The 27,845-nt window shown below is 40.7% G+C and overlaps 1 protein-coding gene across 1 annotated transcript in view; it reads left to right on the forward strand.

The window, feature by feature from the left end:
- Positions 1–27,845, forward strand: part of ENOX1 (ecto-NOX disulfide-thiol exchanger 1) — a gene marked incomplete at its 3' end in the record, with an annotated part of 140,610 nt that overhangs the window by 85,086 nt on the left and 27,679 nt on the right. The window contains exons 8-9 of the mRNA XM_082305147.1: positions 11,646–11,830; positions 27,264–27,371. Coding sequence (XP_082161273.1) covers positions 11,646–11,830; positions 27,264–27,371 — 293 coding nt within the window. The remainder of the gene's footprint in view (positions 1–11,645; positions 11,831–27,263; positions 27,372–27,845) is intronic.

Here is a 27,845-nt window from a genome sequence, read left to right on the forward strand (position 1 = left end):
ATATTTTTGTTTATTTATTCAACCCTCCCAATATTTGATGCATAGCAAGTTTCATCAGGTGCAAGAGCTGTGCCAAGTATGTCTTTATGGCATTTGTATCCAGTGATTGCTGAGCTGCTTCTACAACTGCCAAATGCCCACCTCACATGTCAAACAGGGGTCTCTCTGAAAAGGTCATTGCTAGTCCACAACACCAGTTTCTTCATTGCTTCTTTGTCGTGTGTTAGATATACACTGTCTTTCCTCTTAAATTTGTCTGAGCTGAAGACAAGTGAGCACTTCTAACAGTCAAGGAAGAACATGATAAAAAGCAATAGCTCTCCCCATGTTGTTCTATTATCAGATAGTCATCTGTCTCATCATGTCTTGTTGATAGGTTTTGAGATGCCTGTGCTGTTAGACCTTGATCCCACAAGCTACTGCCTGCTGCTTGGAGTGTTTGCACTCACCTTCTGCTCAACACCCACAGATACAAAGTCCTAAGCAGTGACTTACTTTCCCAGAAAGTCTGGTACAAGGAGTATTTCACAGTTATCTCTTCAAAGTTACACACTTTTTGCAAATTTCAATAAATTGTCTGTTTCTGAAAGGACTGGAAGTACCACTAAGCTCTGTAGAATCCTGTCATATGCAAGTTTGCAACACATTTTATTTTGCAGTAGCTGAGAAAATACCTGCTAAACATGTTAAATTGTGAAGAAGCACAGTAGCCTCTATTTGCAGATACTGAATATGCTGAAGGCAGGATGGAGGAGAGGAAAGGAGGTTTTGGCTTGCAGATACAGCTCTTCTGGACACCCTTACATTCACATAAGGGATAAATGGCTCAAGAAATGCTGTCTCTGAATGTAGGAGTCAAGAAATTACAAGCTTCATGTGATCATTTGCTTATGCCTTCTAAAGGGGTAAAAACATTCTCCCATATTTAAGATCCATTTTTATCTAAGGCCAAAGTAACTGAGCAAGTATTTCAGTATTATGCACAATTTTAAAAGAAATATTAGCTCAGCCCTCCAATCCAGTACAAGGTCAGAGAGACAGATGGATAAATGCTCTCCTGCAATTTAGGGTGCAACAGAATTTTGTACAAAGGTGGTTTATCCTTGCATTTATAGAAAGCACTTTACATTTATGACCAAATTTGCCTATTGTAAATCAGAACAATTCAAAACACCACAGTCACTTAAAACACTCAGATCAGCCTTTTCTTCCCTAGTGAATGTGACAAACTGAGAGCTTCGTGTGCACACTGTCAAGTTTGTTTCCAAGTAGCAATGACAGTTTCTTCATATTTATAAGGCCTACAGATTATTTTTTTCAAGTTGTTGCAGTGGTGCTGGGCAAGTCCTAGTTCGAATGCCAACAGCAGCAACGCAGCCATGCATCTTATAAATGCCAGTGTTTATTGTTTAAGTCTGAATAAAAATATAGCAATTACTTTGATTCCTAAGAAGTAACCATCAATAACCCACCTATACAGAGTTTTACCTGTATACAATAATGTTTGACTATCCTAAGTAACTTATGTATCACATGTACACACACACATACAATCCATTTATGCAATATACGTAAGATTTACATAACATACATGAAACACTGAGCATTCATCAGCATTTCTTGTGCTATGCAGAGTTCAAATGTCTGTACCCCCAGTTGCAAAGCACCATTAATACAAGCAGTGTTTTTCCATTACTGATGTGGGAGAGGGTCATCAGTGCCACTTGGCATCTCTCCAGTAACCAGCGTGTTTCTTACTTGAGTGAACATGCTCCTTCCCCCTCGAGACTAAAATCTCCTCTGTTCATTTTCAGTGTTACAGGAATACAGTCATTTTTTTAATATCATTGATTAGAGGAAAAAGTCACTTCTTTGCTGGCATCTTTAAAGCACAGCCTCTCTAAAAGTGTTGTAACAGTTCTATTTCTCAATAAGGAAAAAAAGCAGAACCTCTAAAAGAGATTCAGTACTTGATTAATTATATTTAACTGAGGCAGCAGTTATTGGTAAACATAAAGTATCTGAAAAATTCACCTCATCACAAACCAAATGCTCTAATAAGCAGTGAAAAGGAGTCATTTTTACTGAATTTTGAAAATATCTGAGAATTGCTACTATTTTTGATCAAGGTTATACCCCTACATTTTCTTATGATGGCTTGCTTCCTATGCCCCTAATTCAAGAGGAGAACCAAGCAGGAAAGGCAACACAACAACCAGCCCAACTACCAGTCCACCCATCACAGTTGTCTGTGCAGAGCCAGCTCTTCCCTCTCCTGTCTCCTCTTATGCATATGCCAAGTCAGTTGGGCTTGGTACATACCATGGGTGGCAGTAGAAGAAATGCAGCCCAAAAAGGAGAGAGAAAAAGGGCCCTTTGCTTTAAAGAAGTGACCTGGAGAAAATGGTCTCAACGGGGCAGATTAACTAGCAACTGTCAAAATATCATTTACGAGCTATGTAGATTCCTGTTCTCCAAAGAGATGCTGTCAAGTAAAATAGACCTAAAATGTGACAGGCTTTGATATTATTGTAACAAGGTGGTCTCTTCCAAATTCTAAATACGCATTTCAGTAATGTGATGTGACATCTTTGTAGGAAAAGTCCAAAACACTTAATGCTGCAATTTACCTGGGACAGAACTGGGTATAGAGGGGACTGGAGAACGTACTGCAAAACAAGTAGGAGTGAGGGAAGAGAGAAACATCTGGAAATATCAGGCAAGTGGGAATTACAAATTAACGAAGAGATGAACTCATGCGTTTGGAGCTGAAGGAGGAAGGGAACTGAACAGAACCAGTACAGGGGTAAAAGAGAGGAAGGTACAAAGAGAGGGGTAGAAAGGTTGGATTAAAGTGGGAGATTAGCCTTCTGTCTTTTGAGCCCTTTAGAGAAAGTTGGTTCACTGTTCAGGTGAGTTTTCTGCAGCCCTGAGGTCTAGATAAATGACCCCAAGCTGAGCTCCTGAGCCAATGATCACTTGTAAGACTGTAGTAAGTAATCTGCATCTTATTCCTTGGACTGGCTGAAACAGTGAGATTAAATTACCTTGTTAGTGTTTTTAATAAAAAGTCAGAGTTTGTGAGAGCATGGTGAAATACAGAGAGCCAGTACTGATCCACAATCTAGAAAGTTTGGAAGCCACTAGTCCAGAAACTTAAAGCAGAGGTTTTTGGTTAATGATCTCTCCAGGGCTTTAAATAAAATGTCAGATATCGTGAGACTCATCATAACACCACAGGAACTGGCAGCACTGCTCTCTGGGGCATTCTTAGTCCACTGCAGAGCCAGCATTTGCGTGCTACATTTTGTTATTAGGCCCAGCTGGACTGTAATCTGCCCTCCCTTTCCCTACACCTTCTCTGCTATTTGCAAAGAGATATGCTTCATTACACAAGAAATAATAAGCCATCATAAATTACTGGTGAGCCACATGTGTAGTAAACCTGGGAAAGAACAGTGCTATTGCTGAAGTCTGCTAAGCCGGAAGAAATTTTGTAAACTGAGAAAATCTCTCTTCAGAGAAGTGCGTTGGTTTCTCAAATATTACATCTGTCTGTACTGAATGGGATGGATAAAATTGCAGTTAAATGATGGTGCAACTTTTCCTTTTTCTTTCTTTCTTTTTTTTTTCTTCTTTTTTTTGGCAGCATCCTTCCATTTACTAATTGTTCGCCAGCAAGTTTTATGTGAATAGGAAGCCTGAAAATAATTCTCATGAGTATTCAATTTGAACATCTGGTATCATCATGAATGTAACTGGTATAATGAGCTTCTCTGCATTGAACATAGGCTGCATGGTGAGGAAAGGACTTTGAAGCAACTGCACCTGAATAAAGCAGGTTTTGTAAAAGAGTAAATCTCCCTCCCCATGTGTGGGCCCTAACTCCCACTAACATTAATGACAATAACCCCTCCTCATATAGGATAATTAGTGCCCTTAGAGTTTAAATTTGCAGGTACTGAGACATTCAAGTGAAGTGTGCCTAACATTAGAAAAAAAATGTGGAAATTGTTTAACTGTTTGGTTATATTATGTCTGAAGGGGGAAAGAACGAACTGTTCATGGCTAGGTTAGCTTGTAATTGCCCCAAATTATTTATTTTTATACCATTCTAATTCTGTTTTCAGACTTTATTCAGGCTAGTTAGCTAGCTGCTTTCAAGCTTCAACCAAAGGATTTTTTTTAAAAAACCCAAGTGACATACATAGTCTATTTTTGTGGAAACATGGGAGAACAATGGAAGAGGCATTTATTTAAGAATGCAGTATAAGAATAATTTTGCTTTTATCTGCTAGTATCAGACGTATTTCTCTGTGCCCATCATTGACTTCCGAGCACTATTTATGCTGGTGATCGGGTATTTCATTACTGTCCATAAAGAAAGGAAAGTGTCCTCTAGGAACTCAAGGCAATGGATCAAAACCACTTTAGATATCGGAGGACTCAGGAGCCTGACATCATTGTTGCAAAGTGGGCTGAGAAGATGCCTCAAAGCAACCAAGGTGTAGATTAGTCTTACTTTTCCAGAAAGCTTCTTGGAGGTACCATCAAAGAGTTGCTTTCCCAAATGCCTTTGAACTGTGCACAGAACATGTGTAACTAAAACTTGTTCTGAGAGTTCAGTTTTTATGGTAGTGTTTACAAAAGTCACATGTGAGACAAGTGGATATATAGCTGGGCAGTTATAGATAATAATGACCTCAACTCATTCTGCCAGGAGCTGACAACTAGTGAAGAACACAGAGAGAGGGTCAGCTTTGACAGTTCATGGTGGAGACATAGGTTAACACTTCTCTAGTTGCTCAGTGTGTGTCTCCACCTCAGAGGCCACCCGGCTTTCCGTCTGCAAGAGGGCCATGCCTTCCTTCCCGCCACCTCGCAAAGCTCCTGCAAACCCGACCTTCCCACCCACCTCAAGGTGTGGGTCACTCACTGGCATCACCTCACACACCCCCTATCACTGAGTGACCACAATGGGATCCTCAGACTGTACCGCAGTTTAATTTCATGTGGGCTGAAGCACTAAGTAGACCCCTATAGGGTAAGAATGAATGAGGCTCCAGTGGTCCCATCTAGCCTATGAAACGGGAAGTTTTTTCCTTCAAGGTAGCCCCAGTCTCACCTTTGCTTTTTCCTGACATATGCCAGTACGCACACACCAGTGTATCCTCTTACAGCGTTGTATTCAACATGAAACAGGGCCCATTACTCACTTTTGAACTCTTCCTCCTTATACCCAGTAACTGTTAAAAATGCCACTGCCTGTCTTGTGCCACCACCAGCAGTCCTGCCACGTTTCCTTTTCTCTTCCTTCACATATTGAACTCAGGTCCAAAATCATCTTTTGTTCCACCTAGCTCTTCCTGGAGTCTGACCTCTGCCTTCATTCTGTCAAAATTCATGACCTCGTGTTTGAATTCCAGGCGTTCCTTTTCTTTGGCGCTCACTTGAGCCCTTTCTCAAGATAACACACAACATATCTCCTAAGACCATCCACGCTATACTTCTGCTAAGACCATATTCCTTACGCATGACAAATGCCATTGTTGTATAACTTAACCTGTTTTCTACAACATCAAGGCATAGCTCATGCCCTTCCAGATCCTCTGGAAACATTTTTACCTGCTGATTTTCCCCTGGTTGTACTGCTTCACAATTCACCTATTTGAAAAACAAGCAAGCTAGCTAGAGGCCAAGGATAACTTTTATTGTTTGTATTTATAGCTGTGAACTTTGTGTCCTTATTTCTCTCCTTTCACATATGTTCAGTCCCTCAAGCTGAAAACTCTTTGAAGTAGCTGTGTCTTTTTTGGACATTGTAAATGCTCTGCAATGGGAGTGATGCAAAAAATTACCATAATAACAGCCATCATTTTGACAGTTTTTGATGCTTTTCTTGTTGCTGTTATCAAAAGGAGCATTATATCATTTAAAACCTTATTTTCAAGTCAGGAAATTAGGATAATGGCATTAGTAGAACTCGGATGGCAGGAAGGTTTGGGAATATGCTCTTCATCTATTTTCATCCACGTCACTGTATCGATACATGGGCTGAGGTTCCAAAACGCTGCAAAATTCTGCTGAAGAGCTTAGACCATAGGTCTGAAGACAGACAAATAAGCACAGAAGTTTTCAATTTTATGATCTATTTCTATACAAATGTAGAAGAATCTATAGAAAAAAAAAAAATCTATAGAAAAAGTTCTGCTAGGAGCACCTAAGGGAAGTCTGTGCTCTTGAATTTGCAAGAGGGTTTTCTGTTACTGTTGTTAGTGTTTGCTCATTTGTTTTTCAGATACTACTTCCAGATTGCCTCAGACTCTTGAGATAAGCTACTGCCAAAACCAGGCCAGCATTTCAACTCAGTGTCCCCAGTATGTGAATTAGTAGTCTGCTATTAATGTTAACTGTCATGTTACTAGGGCATCATCTAATGAGAAATGCACAGCCCAGGTGTGCATTAATAGCACTGGTAGAAAATTTTGAATTCTCCCTAATTTCCTCAATAAATAGATACATTCAGAGACAAGGGGTATTCACTTTATTGCCTGGCCACTATGACATGATGTGAGTCATAAAATACTGCAATTACCCTGTGTCACCTGTGAACACTTACTCTGTGTTGGCTCCAGCGGGCGTTATTATGCATTAGGTTAAATGTAATCACAGAGTACCAGCTAAAAGTAAAAGGTACAGATCAGTACTACTCATAAAGAAAGCGTTCTCCTGACTAGCCCAGATAGATGCCCTAGAAAAATAAATTGTTTGTTTCTTCTGAGACATCAGTCAATGAGTGTATCCTTAGATTTCAGTGGATTTCTGATCAGCCAGTCACTTGTTGTTTTAAAAAGAGTGTCTTTTTGCTTTGAGTCTAGCCTGGGTCCACTACGCGGAGTCTGTCTTGCCACTGAGACTGTTGCCAAATTGTATATAGCACTTCTGCCTCAACACAAGGAAATCACACTAACCTCTTAGATGTCCTCAAAATATCAATGTGAAGGTTTCCCCCACTTACATATGTCTATTCTTCCTCCAGCCATTTCTCTGAGACTGGCAGGTATCATTTTGCATCCCTCAGTGAAAATGCTGTAAAGCATATATTGAGCTGGTTTCCAGCTGTGTTTGTTTAGGTAGGAATATTTTCTTCTGCTTGCAGCATAGGCAGCTATTTGAGATTCTTGTTGGAGTTTTCTTTTGATCTAGCTTTCGTGTATATAGTTCGTCTGTAAATGCTTTCAGAATTCATTGTCTTTTTATCCTAAGATGTTTTTACACGTATCTCAGAGAGGGATTCTGTAGATGAGTATCTGAACTACCAGACTTAAAATGGCATGAGAAGTTGCATTGAGATGAGCTGAGTAAACTTTTTGTTTCAACAAAAAATATATTCATTAGCTTTGTCAATTAAATCACAGCAAAAATTTCTGTAAAAATTTGAAAAATATTTATGTTTTAAAATGCAGATTCCCTTTCCCCCAAAATTATCCTCTAATTTCAATTTAGTATTCATTGAGGTGCCTTTTTCATATAATATATAATATAATAATATGTAATTATTATAAATGAAATATAAGTAAAAATTAAATTATAATTCATTTTACATATAATAGATATTTTGTTTGGAATCAAAAGAGACATTGGTCTGCATCCAGAATCCAGTTCACTAAAATGTAAATGTCTTAAAATTATAGTTATGTTAGGTCAACATAAAGAACGTTTCTGATTTTGTTTAAAACAGTTACCCAGTGCTGAATGAGCTGGAGCCCCTGGGATCCACCAGATGTCTGTCTTTCTTTGACTTATTCTCCTTGTCTGCTAACCGCTCTGTCCACGCATGTTGGGAATGGACTATTGGACTATTTGTAGCTTTAAATTAAATAGCAAGAGAACTACATGTATTTAATGCTATATCGTTTGTGGACTCTTATCTATAATTAGTTCATTTAAAAGCTTGTGACAATTTAGTATTCTGTTACACTGCTGCTATATGTGTTGCATCCTCCTTATTTGAGGACATAATTCTACCTTGGACTCCATCTTAAATTGCTTACTATGAATGGCTAGGAAGATCACCAGAGTGTATAATAATGTTGATAAGAAATTGTACACCTCTGGGAATCCTGTCTAATATCACAAAGTTATCTCTGCTGTATTCTTATTCTCTTACTTTAGGTTGTTTGGGATATTTCCATTTTGTCTTAAAATAGATTGTAACCTCTTCCAAATACAGCCTTTGTCTTCTGGTATCTGTAATCTAGAATAGTGGGTCACCCGTCCTTGGATGGGACTTCTTGGTAGTACAGTAGTGTAATTATTGTCATATAGGTTTTAATACAGTATACTAAAAATAATTTTAAAATAACAAAATAAAATAATGTCATTCAGAGGTGCAAGTCTGAATTTTTTAGCAGTGAAAAAGCTGTATTGTATTTCTAAAGAAAAAATGGGTAGTTACCTTCACTGCTCATACAGAATGTGACTTGCTCCATTTGGATGAGTTATTTTTTAAACCCTGCTAGGTTCATCGCCTACAGGTTACTTACTATTGCAATATGTCCTAGCCCTTTCCATTTCCCCTAATTTGCTGCCCCTGTAGCAGACTTCTCATGCTGTCCCTCGCTCCACTCAATCGCCTGAACTCACCCAGGTGGACAGAAGGAGAAGGAGATCTCCAACTGGGCTTTGGTGTGACCCAGAAAATACACGACAGCAGCCTTTCCAGGTAGGGCAGCCTGAACCTCAGCTGAATCTGGGTCCTAACCCACATTTCAGTGGGGACAGTGATTAACAAGTACGTAGGCCTTATACCCTCCACTTATACAGCAGCTCTCAGAAGTTTTTTAAGAGCTGGATTATGCAGTGGACAGCAGATGAACTACTGCTCTCAAGCCACCATAAAAACTTGAGTATGCCCATGATAGTCTCCTTTTGTGCTCTCAGAGAGCAGAAAGATAGGCGGTTTCTGGCTGGAATTGAGTATTGCATTGTCGTGGTTTAACTCCAGCCGGCAACTAAGCATCACACAGCCGCTCGCTCACTTCCCCCCTAGTGGGATAGGGGAGAAAATCCAAAGAGTAAAAATGAGGAAACTCATGGGTTGAGATAAAGACAGTTTCATAGGTAGAGAAAAAGCCACGCACACAAGCAAAGCAAAACAAGGAATTCATTCACTACTTCCCATCGGCAGGCAGGTGTTCAGCCATCACGCATAACGGTTACTTGGGAAGACAAACGCCATCACTCTGAATGTCCCTCCCTTCCTTCTTCTTCCCCCAGCTTTATCTGCTGAGCATGACCCCATATGGTGTGGGCTACTCCTTTGGTCAGTTGGGGTCAGCTGTCCCAGCTGTGTCCCCTCCCAACTTCTTGTGCACCCCCAGCCTTCTCGCTGGTGGGGTGGTGTGAGAAGCAGAAAAGGCCTTGACTCTGTGTGAGCACTGCTCAGCAATAATGAAAACATCCCTATATTATCAACATTGTTTCCAGCACAAATCCAAAACACAGCCCCATGCTAGCTACTATGAAGAAAATTAACTCTATCCCAGCCAAAACCAGCTCTCCCAGGGAGAGTCTAATTGGTATGAGAATACAAATGACAGAGAGAGACTTTTTACCAAGGCCTGTAGTGACAGGACAAGGGGCAACAACTTCAAACTGAAAGAGGGTAGATTTAGACTGGACATAAGGAAGAAATTTTTCTCTGGGCAGTGACACAGGTTGCCCAGAGAAATTGTGGATGCCCCATCATTGGAAGTGTTCAAGGTCAGGCTGGATGGGACTTTGAGCACCCTGATCCACCCTGAAAGACATCCCTACCCATGGCAGAGGGGTTGGACTAGATGATCTCTAAAGGCCCTTTCTAACCCAAACCATTTAATTTCGACTTGAGTTTTTGTTAGCTGAGGTTTTTATTTGCTTGGCCTTTTTTTTTTTTCTTTTTAGCATAGCTTGTTGGCTCTTACAAAAAAAAATATAATTATTTCATCCTCTTATTTGCCCATTGGACTCATCATTGCAATTTCTTGAGGGTAAATTTTGTCATGGAAGGATGATTACATGCTTTTTGGAACAATTTAATTTGATGTAACAATACTGTAACTGTTGCTAAATCTTCCAGAGAGATTCTGTAGAATATCCAAATTAAGCACAATAACCAATCCACATCTGTATTTGAATAGTAGCTAACTGTACTTTATTTTGGATAATGCATTTGTACTATTTTAAAATTAGTAAAAATTATCTGAGAAAAAGGTAGCTTTGTCCTACCAAAGATAAAACATTTTTATTGGTATTAAAATATTGTGACATTCTATCTAAGTGTTGATATAATTTCACAAACGTGTTGAATCATGTTATCATGGGGAAGAGGGGACTCTTTATCTGTGGAAGGTCTAGTCAGCAGAGGCCTAACATTAAATGGAGTTAATATACAATTTCCTATAATTTGGAGTTTAACCATATTGCTATTATAGGTGGGCAAGAAAGAATTCTGTGATAGCAAGCCTGAAATCATTTAATCAGGAATGTAAATCAGTTATGTGCTTCAGTTACCAAATGTTGATAGAATTGGCTATGGTAGATTGTTGTTTTTTAATTACAGCTGCTCTGTAATGTTGTTGTGTTACCAGGTTCCAAGAAGGAAAATAGTATAGTATGGCAGTTTGCTATGCCAAATGACCACAGCTACTGCCAAGTATAAATACTACGAGGAGTGGGTTCTTCTATAGGATGACAACCACATCTCTAAAGTAATGAATGCCACACTTCCCTATATGTATTTATGTTCGGATAATTTATTTAAATAATGTTCCTAGTACATGCTTTATAGCCTTCTGCCTTTTGCTACACAAATTTTAGCTTATATTGCAGACTGTGCAAGTCATTTGGCAAATGTAATTTCCATCCCTGCATACTAATCGATTTCTTCACAAACACCTGCTATCAGTTATGATAATAAAAATGCCATTCTAAATTGAAAAGGGGCCAAATGGAGCTTCCTAAGGAAATGACTTAAGTGTCTTTCAATGCCTTTAATGTAGTAATGTTCTTGTAGTGCCAACACTTTTTTTGAGCATTTGCATTTTATATAATTTTACTCTATTACATCATTTTTCTGTCTAAATGGTTCCTCATAACCATTGCTACAAAGTAGTTCATAGTGAGATTGGAGAGGAATTTCTGTGTTTCCTCTTTCATGGGATTAAATCCAGCAACTTTACGTAGTCAAAATTCCTTAGCACAAATCTGATTGGAACATCTGGCCGCTACACTAGTATAATTATTAAACGGTTGTATCTGTTCCTATAACATCACTGGGAAAATGTTGTAAAGTTGGTGGGTGCTTTGCCCTTGGACTGCATGCCAGTTTCTTCCTAAAATATAAGCCTAAATTTAGCAGCCAGATTGCAAGTAGCGTTTGAATTATCCAGGGTCGCTTTATGGCTCCTTCCATCCCAGGAAATAACTTCCCAGCAACAGTCTTTGCCAGAACCTAATCATTTTCAGCTCTGCTGGGTCTTGTCTCAGCTCTGAAATGTCTCACTGGCTTTCAGCTGTATTGTCATCTCCCCTGACAATGTCCTCTGCATTATTTGTAAGGAAACAATCCATTTTACTGATTTCTTATTTTCTTTTTCTCTTAGCTCTAGCCGCCCAAGCGTATGCACTAAAGGAAGAGAACGATAGTCTTCGATGGCAACTGGATGCCTATAGGAATGAAGTGGAGCTCCTGAAACAGGAGAAAGGACAACTCTTTCGAACAGAAGAAAGCCTCACGAAGGACCAGCAGCTGCAATTCCTGCAGCAGACAATGCAAGGCATGCAGCAGGTATTGCTATGGAAGAAAAGCATGGGTCTTCTTTTTTAGGAAAGTGGTACCATGGGGCTGTGCTGTACTCAAGACTCTGAGCCATGAAGGTCCTGATTTCTTTTCAGAGTCAAATTCTTACAGATTTTAGATGGGGGAAAGGGGAGAAAGAATTAGGGACGTATTTAGGGATAGTCATTTTAGGAACTCATAAACTGTAAACCCCATCGATCATTCAAGAAAACTCCTTATGCATGTTTATTTAGGAACAAATTACTTGGGTACATCCCCTGTTGCTCTCCTCACTTAATCCAATTAGCCCTAATTCTGCACAAATGTTCAAGAAAGTTTGTCTAGTGTAGCGTAGCCAGTGCTCTGTGGTGCCTTCGTTTGCATTCATCTGCATCTTTAGATGCATCTCCACTTCTCAGCTTTGTCTTTTTTCTGCTGACTCTTGTTTGAGGATGACTGAGACATCTCCAGCTTGTCCAGATTACTGTCCTGCTAACTTGCAAGTGGACAGTAACATCAATGCTATCTCCTGAGCTTTTATCATTTATGTTGACCCATGGAGGTAACCTTTTCATTCAGGCAATTTTAAAGTGGTTTGGTGCAGCAACAAAACTTTTTCTCTGACATCAGTCAGACAGAAACTGCAATGTGTCCCTGCAGGAGCAGGGGGGTCAGTTTATCTTATCCACTCTCCCCTATTTGTCAGCGTGCTCCTGACGTGCTGGGCAAGTCTTGGCAAGCACATCCAGACTGCTCCCACTGCTTCGTCTGACCTGTCCACTAACACATAAGCACCCCTCATTCAACATGCATGTGTATAACCTCTTTCCTGCCCAGGCATTTGTATTCAGCTGCTACATGACAGAGCGCAAAGGCAATGGCTCACCACAACGCTGGATTGGGCTCCCATCTAGAACGGAGCTTCTCAAGATGTCACTGCTGAGGTTAATCTTGCCTCCTTTATCTGTGCCCTAAAGCGGCGCGTGTGCTCCTCTATCACTCCTGGTTATTAGATTCCAGAAGGGGACAAGTTGTACCCACTTCCAGATTGTACTAATTTTTAACAACAAAAACCTGGAGACAGTAATTTACATATGAACTGCCTGATTGGGTTAGGAATTGCATTGCTATCACAGTACCCATCGAATCCAACAAGTCTGCAAATCCCGCGTAACACCAAATAACAGAGCGCAAGAAAAGCCTACACATGTGTTTATATGAACATAAACCCCTTTAAGCCTGCAGAATTTTACAAAATCAGAGTGATTTATGGTATAGTGGAGTAATTCTGAATAAAATATTTGAAAAATAGAAAATAAGTCATTGATAATTCAGGAATAAAATCTTTCCTGAATTTAGGAATAAAGTCATTAATCAGAAATACTTGAGGTTTCAGTATACTTTAGATATGCTTGAGGTTTATTCACAATCTTATCCTTAAATATCACTGCCTTCATTAAATTTAACTGCATATGTAAATATTGTGCTAAATTTCAGCCTGGTGCTAATGCTCCATTAAAATTAGTGAAAGGTGGGCACAAAATACTACTAAATCAAAATGCTAGAGCCCTAACACTCATTTTGCATTATTACAATTTCCTGCCTAGGGTCTGTATGAAGGATAATCAAGTCTGTAGAATAGAACTAGATTTCTGTTGTAACTTCAAGCAAATGTTAATAATGCAAGTGAATAACAGAGAGCGACTTATCTCTCTGTTCAGCTAGCAATGGACACTGTAGTCCCTATTCCTCTGAGAGTTTCTATGTTCATGACAATTTTGCTGTGAGGTTCTGAGTTTTTCTAGTTTGCCATCTCGGGGTCAGACCTACTAAATCCCAATGGGATATAATTAGAGATGGCCCAAGGAGCTGGAGAAGACATTGCAGATAATCCAGTCTGACAATATGCTGAGGAGGGCAGCAACACAGAAGCAGGGGAGGTGGAGTTCAGAATATTTGGTGGGAAATTAAAAGTCAATTAAGCAGTTGGATGATGGCTTTGGATTTCAATGATTAGCCATAGTCGTGACATCTCATAACCTTTGTGCTTTTCCTGCAGTTCATGCATGATTATTTAGAAATAAACCTTTGATGTAGGTAGACTCTGGCTTATCTCAGCTTGGTTTTGTAAATGTTGAGAGATGACAACCTTAGCTGAAATCCATCAGTATAGCAGGTGCTCAACATCTATGGAAATCAGTCTCTCTATGAAATATTAAACATATAGCCAGGACTTCAGTAGTAATAATTTAACAAGGAGACCTATATTCCCTTTTATCCTTTTGTATATATTAAAATTAATTTCAGACAAGGTAAACTGAATGCCATTGAATTCCTGAACCCTGCATATTTGTCAGCATTAAAAAAATGTATTCCTTCTTTCCTCTTCATTCCCCCCCACTTTTTCATACACATCTTCTTCTTCTAACTTTAAAAACTAGAGAACAAGTGATTTGAGCTGCAGCCTGAAAAGCAAATTTGTCTGAGAAAAAGCGGATGCATTTTGGGAATCAAGAATTTTTTTGTAAGCGTATTTGGTGTCAAACAATAGCATATAACACAACATCAATGTATTTTTAATGGACTTCTACCATCTGGACATTTTTCAGGATTCTTTCCCACATTTGCAGGACTGATGAAATGAATGTTTATTTTCTCTTCCATCACTCCTACTGATCCAAAGTAGCATCAGTAAAATCACACAGATGTTTGCTTATGAAGCCTTATGGGTACTAGTAGCAACCTGCTTAATTATTGTGTCTAAAAAAGAAAATCCTTTGGACTAATGACATTGAACTTATGGGGTTTTTAGTCAACTTCCTCCATAAAACTGTGTCACAGTTTAATTTCATACCCACTGTGAGATCTCAAACAAATGGAAATAATGTCTTGTATCCATGGTAACAAATGAGATACACTTTACCTGATTTTGAGATGGAAATTGAATTAACTTGTCACTGCTGCATAGGTGGTATTGCCTTCAATTTATTTCTATGAGAACACACATACCAAGCAGATCACTTTTCGAATGGCTCTGTTTTTCCAGCAGTGTTTGGTATTCTCTAACAAAGTCTCTGATCACAAGGAAGGATGTTTTCGTTGTAACTATTTTTACAATACTTCACAGCACAGATGTAAGAGTTTTTTAAATCTTGTCTCTCTGTCTGAAATGTTTTACCAGGTACATGACTATAGGTAATGCAGAAAATGTCACCTAGTAGTGTTGCTTAATGCTTGCCATTATAAGACTCAGTTTTCAGTGGGTATACAATTTTAACCATTTGGGTTAGCGTATTCCATGTGGAGTAGCAAGCAAAATTCTTTTGAAAAAATTCTCATCAAAATGTTTCAGCCGTTCCAAGAACAAAGTGTAAAAACTGTGCTTTTCGTGTTTGTTGTCCACCAAAGAAAATTCTTGAGGAAATGCACTTGCCACCTTCAAGCTTTGAAACAAGGACTCAGAATTTGACAGTGAGTCGCTATTGAACTAATGATGCAGTTTCCATATCCTTTATAAAATCTGCCTGAAACTGGTAACATTACAAGCCTTTGAAAAATGTCAGTTTGCCGCATAGGAGATGGCACTCATTAGCACATATCCAAGTAAATTTTAGATTTTTACGGGTCATGCGGGGTTGTTCATGAACCACCTCCATAGCACAGCCATTGATGCAATGTTTTACTCCTCGAGTTAGTCCTAATTCTGTAGAGCACACCTCCTTTAGCATGGCTCTCTAACTGAACAAGTTCGTTCCACCTTTTTGTCAGGCTTAATTGGCCAAAGTATGGGGCCATTCTTGCATAGCTGTACTGATTCCTGAACTAGTTCACTTGCCAATAGACTGGTAATTCTGCACGGTGCTTCATTGCATCATGTAAATGTATGATAATGTTCTTTCCTCTCACAACTCCCTGAGCATGATGGGCTGGATTTAAGCTCCTGCAGGCAAGGTGGTCATCCAGAAATCCCCATTTAAATCATGATTCCACCTATGTTTCCTCCAGAAAATGTACACAAGTGCCTACAGTTCTGCTATTGCAAATGCTGGGGTGTATCAGGGACATTTAAGAGGCACCTCATTGCCCTGGTCCCCTAAAGGGACTGATTAATTGGCTGAGCTCGGGTTCATACTCCTAACACACAGCAACAGCACGAACTCCCCTTCATTGGCAGTGATGCATTAGAGCCTAGCCATGGGGTTATTGCATGAGCAGGGGCTGCGCGGGGGTGCCTCTCCTAAAAGTAGTGCTTGGCATGGCAAGCAAGAACAATAGGAACAGTCGTTGGTGGCAGGCGTAGGGCTGACATAAAGGCTGATAGACTGCTGCGGGTGCCACCAGCTCTGTTAGCTCAGGATGTCTCAGCAGGAGAATGGGCATATTCTGGCCCTGTTGATGACCCACATGGGTGTCACTCTGATGCAGCGTGATGAAAGTCTTTTTTTGCCTTGTCTTCTTTTTTTCCCCAAACAATATCAATTTCACTTGAACAGCAATGCAGATTGCGAACCTGAGCACTCAGAAGGCAGGAATTGCCAGAACTACTGCCTGCGTATTTTGCTTCATGTACCTCAGAGACCCTTCCCCGTTCGGTGCCGCAGACATAGAGTGCACAGTTAATCATTACCTATTCAATACCTTCCTGTCCTTGCTGTTCAATATGCAACTCAAGGTCTTACTGCAAAGGCCACGTTACTCCTGACATTTCCTACCCACTGAGGACTAGCTTTTGCAGTTTACTAATCATTTAGCATGTAAAATAAATAGCACGTGCATCTGAGACTTGTGCACCTTTTTTCAAAGGGCTCTGATAAATGCCAGATGACTAGCAATCATTTCAGGCTTTCAGTGTTCACACAGGGAAGGACATTTCACTCTGTGATATGCCTCACCGTTGTGGTTGGGAGGGTGAGAAGAGCTGCTGGAGGGCATTGCATATCCCTCCTTACACTCGCTGCTCCCTCGAAGGAAGATGGCCAGGGTACATATTTGGTGACGAGGTCTGTGGGGTGACAAAGCTTCCACAGTACAGTCACTGGGAGCTAGATTAGGACCCTTTTGTCTAAGCCAGATGGCACAAGGGTCATCTCTCAGCTTTTTAAGCAAGATCATATACCTTTAATGCACAGTAACCATTCTTAGTAGAAAAGCCAGAGGTAACTAGTCTTGGCCTGACTGTGCTGCCTTTGAAATGAATTGGATTTCTACCATTCCCTGCCACTGGAGCAGAGCTTGTTCATTTTCAGGTGTCCTCACTGAGCTAGCAGAATTTTTTTTCTACAAGCAAAGATGGCACTGCTCAGGTCATTCCTTCCTATCCTATATGAAAAGTAGTTTTTTCTCATACAAGTAATGGAAGAACTGACTATTCCCATGGTCCACTCTCTTTCAGTGGGAACAGGGAGGAAAAGCACGTTTCTGTCCAGGAGTTTTCAACATCTAGTAGGATAGGACATCGTGAGACCTTTTTTCCACATCGCTCTTCTAACCAATCTACCACCTATTAAATTCCAATAAGCCTCAGCTAGCATTTAGGTCTGCAGCTCTCAGATCCTTCACAGATGTTGTTAACTGTCACAGCCATTCCTTTCTCTCACATACAAACTTTCTGAAATGTCAGAAGTCACAGACACAGACGCTGTTGGCTGAAAATTGCTGATTCTGGTGCCACGTGAGTGCCATGACCATTATAACAACCATTTACCTTTAAATATACAGCTTCTAGTAGCAGTTTAGCACTGAAATTAACATCATTGTTGAATAGATGGAGCATGTTATGGCTATATTTATTAATATAGCCTAAATGCAGAGGAGATTTGTAGTCTTTTTTTATCCACCTACGTTTTGCTCACCAAACATCTATTCAGCATATAACCCACCCAATGTACTTACACACAACTATAAACTGATTCTTCTCCAAATGCAGTATTAAAGAGAAGAGTAAATAAAAGACAGAAAAAACATTACCCCTTCTATTTGCGTTTTACCTGCTGAATAAACAGACCAGAATAATTAAGTTGGAAATGTTTTTCATTACTACTCTTACAGTATGAATTCCAGTTAGATCTTTCTGTTTTCCTATAAAAGTGGCACTGGAGTAGTAATGGCAATATTGATCAACACTGGTAATTTTATAGGAGATGGATACAAGATAAGTGTGAGGGACTGGACCCGATGTCCAGATGTTCACTTCCAGGCCTGTCTCTTCTTCTCTCACCCTATGGTTGATATTTGGAAACTGGTTAAGAAATATGTCTACTCCCAGGACAGAGAGAAATGTTCCCATAAATATTATCTTTGTTGCCTTGTGCTTTTCAGTACTGTACAGTACTGTCCACATTCAAACTTCCAGAAAATACTTACTCTTCCTGATTATATTAAAAAAAAAAAAAATAAAAAAAGAGCAGCTGGCAATTAAGTGCTATTTATTTACCAGATCTCAGACAAGCCAAATGGGTTCTCCTCTGTGTTTAACAACCTTTCCTTATTGAAAGTAGTGTTTAATTTCCCACTTCTGCCACCACCACTTCAACGATATTAAGGGAAGTGCAAATACGGGCCCACAGATGCTTTAAGCACCACGTTCTCAATAGCTGTTCTAGTGGTAAGATGGTGGAGGGTGGCATCTTTTTGCCTGCTACCACTGGTAATGCTATACTGAGATTGGCAGCAAGAACACTTTGGAGAGAAATAATCGGCTGCACACATTTTATTTAAAATATGAAAGAAATAAACTAATATCTTCATTAGCATGCTTGTGTAGTCTAGTGGCAACGAAGGACAGATCTCCTAAGTTTTACAGTCCAGTGATCTTATATGAATTCTTTAAAAGATCCTAAATACTAGCATTGGCTTGCTGATTACATAGTTTCCAAATGTGTTTGATGCTATCATTACTAGAAACTCTGATTCCACTACTAGGAATTGTGTTTCAATGGGAATTATACTGGGTAAATTGATTTTCTTCCCTAATGTAATTCATCTAATTAAAATGTGTCAGGTCTTTTTATTCTCCTTCAAAATAAATAAAATATTTCTTCTTGAATAGGAAATCAAAATTTAAAGAAATCTAATTTGGTTTGTTGAGAAAGAGCGTGCTGTATCATGCTCATTTTCAGTACCATGAAAGAAGAGATGGGATCATACAGTTCAAGTCCAATTGCCTGGTGAGGAGGTATCCACAATGGACAGGTACAGGTGAAAGGCTGGAGAAGATGAGGTTGCTGTGAATGGATGATCATGTCTTCTTTTGACTGTGCATCGTACCAGGTGCCGACTGGTTGCCTTGTAGGACAGATACGGGGGCAGAGGGAATATGACGCTTATGTGGGATCAGCCCTCTTCCTTTGATCAGGATCAGAGCAAACTGTAAGCCCACCTGTCCTCTCACCTATTGCCAGTAAAGTCAAGGGCTATGTAATATGCCAATCACCTCATTTAGCAAAAGTAGGAAGGAGCTTTATTGATGAGGTTCAGTGGGCTTTGGTCAGACTTCTCCCGTCCACAGACCACCATCAAAATCAAAGACCTTGTGTAATCAGCTGCGAAAGTCAGAGCCCAGAGAGGGATCCCTGTGCTAGCATCAAGTATCTATTAGTAAATTGTGAGAATTTAACTTCTGAGAGAAGGGATTGATTCTGTAAGGTTCCTAAGGACTCGGGTGTTCTCCTCATTTGCTGCAAAAGTCCATAGCTGACTGAAGAGAACTTGTTTTTCTTGAGGAGCAAGAGATATACTTAAAAATTACTTGGCAAAGGAAAGCTGTAGACTGGCTCTTAAGCCATTCATTGCATCATCCATGTTCTCCTTTCACCTGCTGTCCAGCCCCTAACATTGCCTGTTGTAGTTTGTGTGGCTGAATTACTATGCCTCATAGAAACAAAAGAAATTGAGAGCTAATTATCTGATATCTATTAGGTATTCTTTAGAATCATAGAAGAACATAAGTCAGAAGGTACATCTGGAGGCCACGCACACCATCCCTCTGCTCAAAGCAGGGGCAGCTCTGGAGTTGTCTCAGTTTTGTTCAGGACCTTGCCCAGCTATGTTCACAGTACCTCCAAGAATGGAGAGTCCACAGCTTCTCTGAGCCCTTGTTTAAGTGGCTGGCCACCCTCACTGTGGAATATTTTCCTTATATGTAGAAATGCAAATTGTTGAATAAGTTACTATTCACCGCCAGCCCTTATCCAAGAAAAGCCTGACTTCATCTTCTCTGTAACCTCCCTTTAGGCAGTTTCAGCGTGTCTGTGTCCATCTGTCTCTTTTCTCATTTGGCATATTTCTTGGGTTCAGTCCTGTCTGCTCCTACACTGAGTGCTGTAAAGCTGTGGGACCTCTGCAGTCAATCTAATAGCAGGGGGAGAGGAGCATGGCAAACATCTCCCTAAGGAAGCAGCTGGACAGAGTTCTTCAGTAGTGCCACCATATGCACTTGCCCATCAGGTGTGTGTCCAGCTCCCTGGCCCCCTCTGAGGTGGTTAACCTGTGGAGCTAACATGTTCAGCATGGTCTTTGCCTCTGGCCAGAGAGCCAAGAAAACTCACTTTGCAGGTGGATGCTCAACAAGCAGGAGCTGGGCTGTTGATCCACATGCAGCTCTTCACCAGCCCAGGGCAGGGGGGTCAGGGCTTCGACTCTTTCGTCATTGCAAACGCCATGATCCATCCAAGTAATGCCATCCTCGTAGTTCCTATGACACAGGCAGTCCCTGAGAGGTGGGAAAGATGCGAAACATTGCACTTTTACACTGCATTTCTTTTTACTCCCTTAAAAAACTCCACAATCATAGTCTTTATTTTAATAATACCTTGTCATACATTAGGATGCATGTATGTTACCCTTACTGCTGCAACATGGCTAACTTCCTTGAGGGCTCATTTCTAAAGCTTCTTTGACTTGTCTTTCACATTCTTCTGTTTCCTTGGTGATTTGTCTGGCCTCATCAGCGTCTTGTTACTAATGCATATTTGCTCAGCTGGCAAGTCACTTTCTCATTATTCAAGCCTGCCATGTGCTGGCCATTTGTGATATGAAATCTTGTCTGTCTTACAAAAAGAGAAAAACACTCTTCCAGACGGTCTGTGGAAGTACTGGGACAGGGATTTGTATTTTTATTTTGCAATTGGTTGTGTACCTGAGATTTCATTTTGATTCATTATTTCTTTTCCTTCTACCTAAGGAGGATTCTGAAAAGAAATATTTACCATCCTTCCCCTCTGTATTTGTGAACAGCTTCTAAGAATTTTGAAACACTTATTTTCCTTGCTGATTTTTGCCCTTTTCCATTTGGCAAACTAACTTATTTTTCTTTCTATAAAATAAAGTTAGAAAAGACACAGCAAGGTTTTAGTTGGGGAAAAGAAAAAAGAGAATAAAACCTCAGAAATTGCTAGCATAAGTGAGTGTTTTAATTTTTAGGTGAACTCTGCAGTCCTTTCAATGCCTGTGATTACACACTTTTTAGATTTCTGATTCTTGTGTGGTTTAGGGGAAAGGGCTGCACTTTTGCACAAGTGAGAACTGCTTCCCAGTGTTACTGTTTAGAGTGCAAGCCTTGGTTTCATTGGGACTGAAAAAGATAGCCTTAGTTGGGATACAGCCCACCTATTTGAGGCACACAAGTTTTGCCTTCATTTTAGGCACCTAGTGAATCAGAGCTCCTCGTTTTTCCTCTATAGGGCTATATTCCCTGTAGGTATTAAGTAGAGAGTAATATGCTGCCCCCAAACATTATATGGGTAGGAGAATTCGGTTTGCCTAAGTTCACCAGGTTTCTAAGATGCCATTCAACTCAGTTGGCTCAGTTAGGCTGTGTAAGACCATCCCTCTTTGACTGATATACTCATTTCAGAAGAGTTTTCCACAGATCTTTTCTGGACACTCTGCAGCTACTCCAGAAATGGGAGAAAGAGTCTGTGCCTCCTTCCCATGGCTGAACAGGCTGGGTTTGCTGAAACTGCCTGCACAACCTGTGATCCAAGTCAACGCTCCCACCTCAGAGGTGTTCTTTTGTCCGCTCTTTACTTCCCTTTCTTTAAGGTCTATGTAACCTTTTCATACTTCATTTCAAGCAGCTGTAGAGAAAACCATAACCAAAATAGCAGGGGCAGGACCATTCAGCAGTATAACTGCTAAACTTGTGGCAAATGCTGGTTTTCCTTTTTCATTATTCTGTCAGCCTTACAGTATCTTAAGTATAGCCTCAGGCCCTGCGGTCTCTTCTGATCTGCCTCCCTTTTCTTAGCATGCTGAGTTGATGGTTTCTTGCTGGAAACCATGCTTTCCTTCTGAGACCCTTCTCTGTCCTGCTGGGCTTGGTGTGTGACCACACTTCTAGATGTGTCCATAATTTATATTTGAATGTACACATGTAATGCTGCCTTTTGGGGAGAAATGAAGAACTGTGGGCAGGGAGGAAGAGAGGAAAAAGAAGGAGTATTTCATGGCTGCACAGTGGTAGACAACAGCAAGCTATTACTTTCCCTTTAGGGCTTCTCATATATTTCAAGGCACTGTGTGTTGTTCAGTTGTTAGCATTCTTGGCCACACTAGCACCGCATTGTACACAGTCTGAGTAATTCAGCTGGCTTCAATAATGCCATCTATATTTAATGTTTCAGAAGCTGCGAAGATTGGTTTAAGATGGTAATTTTCTATCTGCACTTTTGAGAGCTATGCAATATGGGCGGTACTGAACTGTCTCTGACAGAGATTCAGCATTGGAGGTGGGAATGCGTGAAAAAAACAAAATAAAACACACAGACCCTTCCCCCCATATAAAGAAATTAGCTACCCGCTTATGTACAGGGAGGATTTGGTCCTCATGAATGAAGGAAGCTTAACACTGGAGAGTGATATTTACCATGTCTACACAGGGCAGCTCCAGAGCTGCCACTGGAAACAAGAAATCTGTCTTGCATTTTTTTGTCTAAAATGCATTTACTGTTCTCTGGAGAGACAACCTGTAGGTTAATTTTTTCTCCCTTCCTGTCTACTCTCTGGAAATGCCAGGAAGAGGATATCGGTGACATCTACCAGTCTGATCTGGACCTACTACACAGCTTCATCTCTTAGGGTCAGCCTGGCAGCCATGGTGACAAACGGTTTTGGTTGCACGCAGACCAGCTGAGCTTCCATACTGGTGCTGGTGGAGCTCTAGGCTGTGCAGGTGTCTCTCTCCAGGATCCTCAGAGCTGCGATGAGCACCGTGAGATGCTTCTCTGCTTCCTGACACTGGGGTTTTGGCTCAGGGAAAAGACCCGTGCATAACTTGCAGGGGACCCTCAGAGACCCAAAGAATTGCACACTGAGGACCACTAGAAGACAGCAGAAGAATGAGCCAGGTATTTCCTGGCTGCGTAACCAAGAAGTCACTCCTTTGCCTGAGGAAACTGGGGAACTGCTGTCTGAATGCCATGGCTGTGCCACAAAGTTGGGGACATCAGGGCTTAAAGGAAATGGCCAGAGAGGTGAGGCAAGATTGAAGGAAGGGACACTTTGATAGCTGTGCTGGCAGTAGCTGTGAGAGAAGCCAGCAGGATATAACAGGTGGGAAGCAGGGTAGCCAATGCTGGGTGGGTGGGTGGGCATGGGGGGAAGCTCTGGCAGAAACGCTGGGTGAGATGGCAAAGTAGGTGGAACAGTACCAGACAGCACAAACATTAAAACCAAGAACAATTTTTTATTTTAATTGATCATGGTGTATACTTGCAAGCAATCTGAAGGGAAGAAGAAATATCTATAGGATCAATTTTTAATAAGCACATTATGTGAAAAACAAAATAATTTTGAATAATTAAATACCATCATCTTGGCATCATTCATTACAATCTTTATGGAGAGGCTGTCTGCTAATAAGCAGGCATGACAGCAGTCCCTGTTATGAAACTTGCCTCATTCCTGCCAGTGTAAGATCCTCTTCCCATTTGCTTCTAATTTTGCCAAACATCACGTGTTTGTGCTGAAATTTTTCAGGCTGTTCGTCTGTCTCGGGTTGATTTTTTTTTTTTTTTCAGTCAAAGCTCTTTCTTCATTTTCCAAAATGAGACTAGAAGGGAAAAACATGCTGTTTGGCAGGTATAACTCCTTGTTACAACTTCCTGGCGGTGGCATCAACCATTCAGGAAAAAGAAATCTCAGAACCTGACCCATGCAAAATGAGCAGGTTCTGCAGCTTTTAGAGATAAATATGAAGGAGAGAAAAAGAGAGAAGGTTAAACCCCCAGGGGATGGCTACAAGGTTTAAACAATTCTGACATCTTCGGGGGTTGAATGGGAAGGTCCCAGTTCTATGAAAGAAAAACCTCATATGTGACTGGGAATATGGTACCTTGGTTACAGATACTCTCTTTTCCACCCCTGTGAAAATAAGACCCATTTGCTGTCTTTGAAAATATGAGCCTATGCAAACACAGCAAGCCTGCAGTAGTTGACAGCTAAACCATGAAGACTGCTGGAAGGTTTTATCTCATATCAAGTGCTTTGTAGCTCATACCACAACCAGAATGCACACTCTCTTACCCCGGGGAAACCGAGCGTGTTGGATGCTTTCCTGGGATCCCTGTTCCTGGCCGGTCCAGAGCCAAGTACAAAGATGCAGAGATGGGAGCATCTCTCTCTCTCTCGTGCTCTCAGAGAGTGTCGTCCACACCACTTCCTCCCATGCTCGGACAGTTTTGGAAAAATTGCCTCAAACGCATAACAGAAAAAGTCAGGATCAAAGGAAGAGGGGTATAATTAGACTAAGTCACAGTGGGAGATCACAGTGGGAGATATGAAAAAAAAAAAAAAGAGTGGAAGTTTGTGAGCTGATCTGCAGTATGTAAAACTTGGCCATGGAAGAGCCATGGGGAGGGGGTGGGTAGGATGGGGAAGGAGATTTCCGTTCTGGTGGAAGTGTAACATGTTCAACCCAGAAGCGAAACTTGGTATGAGCTACCATTTGTAATGGTCATCAGTAGTGAAAAGGCTTTCCAGGGGCAGAGATGGACTGAAAACTCACTTGGGGTCTTCCAGATGGGAGTTTATATTGTTCAGAAGCATGGGCTCTAGGGTTTCTCCCAGAAGCTGGAGTAAAATCTCTGAACCAGGATAAAGGCGCAGTCTAGATGGTGGTGATGTTCTCCTTGGATATGCATGGCTATTCACTTCCTTCAGAGGCTGTGGAGCAAACAAGATCTCTTGTGAGGTCCTCCTCAAACTCCCAAGTACTTGTAGCACCACACTGAGACAATGATGATGATCAAATCCCATGCTTCAAGGTTTCAGCTGATTGCCTGCAGATGAAAACAAGGGCTTCCTTTCCCCAGTACATAATTGGCTAGATGCATTCCTGGCTTTGTGTGAGGATCATGTCGTTCATTTTGGCTCCTCCCTTTGAATCATCAGAGGCTAGCCACACTGGTGAGACATAACTGCGCAGAGAAGACTCTGAGATGAGGGGCAAAGACTTCTTTCTCTTAACAACCCTCGCCATGTTCAGGTGTGTAAGGTCAAACAGGTTGCAGCTGGGAAGGAGGGGACATTTCACCAGCCCCTATTAGGTGACACATCTACTTACCAAACCTCAGGTCTCTCAGCTAGTGACCCTTGAAAGAGCTTATGCTATCTTTTTGATATCTTGTATGCTCTCCTTCTCTTCCGAGGATTGGAGTCCCTTCTTTCTAAATTGCAGACATCAGCTAGAGCTGTCCTGGGTGAAGCTTAATGGTCTGTAATAACAGGAGGTTACATGAGGTTACCAAATGGTCCCTTCTGGATTAAAAAGTTGTGAAATGTCTGGAAAGCTGTAACTGTGCTAAGGACCTGCATGGGTATCAGTGTGTGACATATGACAGTATACACAGATTTGGTGCATCTTCTGAAAACGTAGGGAGTAGTACCCAACAGGCAAGATGAACGCAGGCCTGAGGTGGCAATCCATTCCTGGTCAGGAAATGCCAAAGTAGATCTTTCCACACAAAAGTTGGTTGGGCAAGAGCCTCAGTGGAACAGACCTTGTTATTTCATGTAAAATCTTGAGATTTGAAATGCTCTTGTGCTGTGGTAGACTGAATACACATACCTGAATGTGTCTTGAAGGCTCCCAGGGAGCAGTCCAGGTGGCAGGATCCATCAAAAAGCTAACCCAGCTGGACTGTAGAGTGTGTGAGATATAATCAGACATATACCCACATGTATTTTTACTTCAGTGGCTGAATTAATCCATCATACTGGTGTTCACTTATAACAGAAATACGCTACCAGTAACTCCATCAGTCCCTGAAATTTCATCTGTTTCCAAGCAGCTCTGAAAACAATACTGGCACCAAGTCCTTTGATGCCTGGGACTTCTAGGGCAGTGGAACAAGGCCAGGGACTATTTCTAGGTTTGCTAGCTGTAGCTTACCAAGATGCTGAACACCTGCAACATCGGTTTGAGTCAGTTACCAGTCCTAAGCACAAGCATAAACTAAGCTTTAGATGCTTGGATACATGGTTAGGTCAGTAATGCAAGTTTGTAAAGCAATTCCTCGTTCAAGTAGTCCTTAAAAAGGAGTGTGCTTACAAGCAATATGTTGCTCCAGCAAATCGTAGGTTCCTTGCTTGATCACTAAGGGAAAGCACCATAAACTCCTTTTTAATCTCGCGTTTTTCTCCTCTTGCTCTTCAGCAGTGTCTAACATTCACCGCATCAATACAAAAATATATAATTATTTCAGAATTAAGTAAATCTACTGACCTGCTCTTGACAGTCACAATAAATCCATGCAGAACCTAAAGCTAGCCAAGACCAGGGGACATGGGCTTTTAAAGATGTCCCTACATCCCAGAATTCTTTCATAAAAATAGGTTTTGGTCACAGCTTTTTGTTTTGACAGTCCAGATCAGCAGTCTTCCTGGCTGATACATTGATTGTAGGGTGTCAGTCTTCCTGATCTAATAAAATATCACAGCACAAGGGAAAAAAAAGGAAAGCTTTTGTCTTCTTGGCAACTCAGTGTGAAAGCTTTCCAGAATATTGCTTTGCATAGAATGAAAATGGCTGTGGGCCAATGACTAATTATATTAAAGGGCTATGCTTTTAAATTATTTATGTACCATAGTGTTTACCCTAGTATTATTAAAACCACCGCATATACTTCTACAAATAAGATTTTGGTTCAGATGAATGTGACAGTCGCTCTGTGGGTGATATACAGTACCAGGAGTTTCTACTTTAATGTAACAAATAGCTTAACACACATTAACAGATGCATTACTCGTGGAGCACTGCTGCAGAAGGAGATGCAGATGAAAGTAATTTACCTCTGGTCCATTTAGACACAGCAGGTTATGCAACAATAATAAATGTAGGAGCAGACTGCAAAGCATTGTTTGAAATGAGGATTTATCAAACTGAGGATTTAAAACCGCTTTGGATTCAGATGATGCTAACCAGAAACTTCTTTTGTTTGTGCAGCAATTGCTGAGCATACAGGAAGAATTAAATAACAAAAAATCTGAACTGGAGCAAGCCAAGGAAGAGCAAACACATACACAAGCGATGCTTAAAGTCCTGCAGGAACAGGTGAGTGTTTCTGGTGGGAGAAAAATGCTGGCTTAGGCATGCTAAGGGGACGGAGGACTCATGGCTTCACCTCCAAAATCCATGGGAGTCCGACCACAGAATATGCTGTGAGCAAGACCTAAACTTATGTGGCCTGTGTGTCTGCTCCGATTAGCATTTGTGAACACAGCTGAGGCTAACATAGAGTTTGAGAAAACAGAGTGAAGAGAGACCCTTATTTGATACTATCCAATATTGAATTTCATGTCTTGAGTAACGTTTCCTCTTACATTATTCTACATAGATATCAGTGATGTGTGTTTTCTCTCTGGATTTAAATAAATATTGGGAGTTAAATATGCCTGAAACAAAACAGCTCTTTCTTTTAAGACTAGTATTGAAAAATAAAAGAGCTTGGCATGTCCTGTGTTATTCATGCAGATATGAGTATACAAAAAACTTTATCATAATGACAGTAAAAAAGTAGTTATCAAT

The sequence above is a fragment of the Platalea leucorodia genome, assembly GCF_965183815.1.
Source record: "Platalea leucorodia genome assembly, chromosome: 2".
NCBI classification, from domain to species: Eukaryota; Metazoa; Chordata; class Aves; order Pelecaniformes; family Threskiornithidae; genus Platalea; species Platalea leucorodia.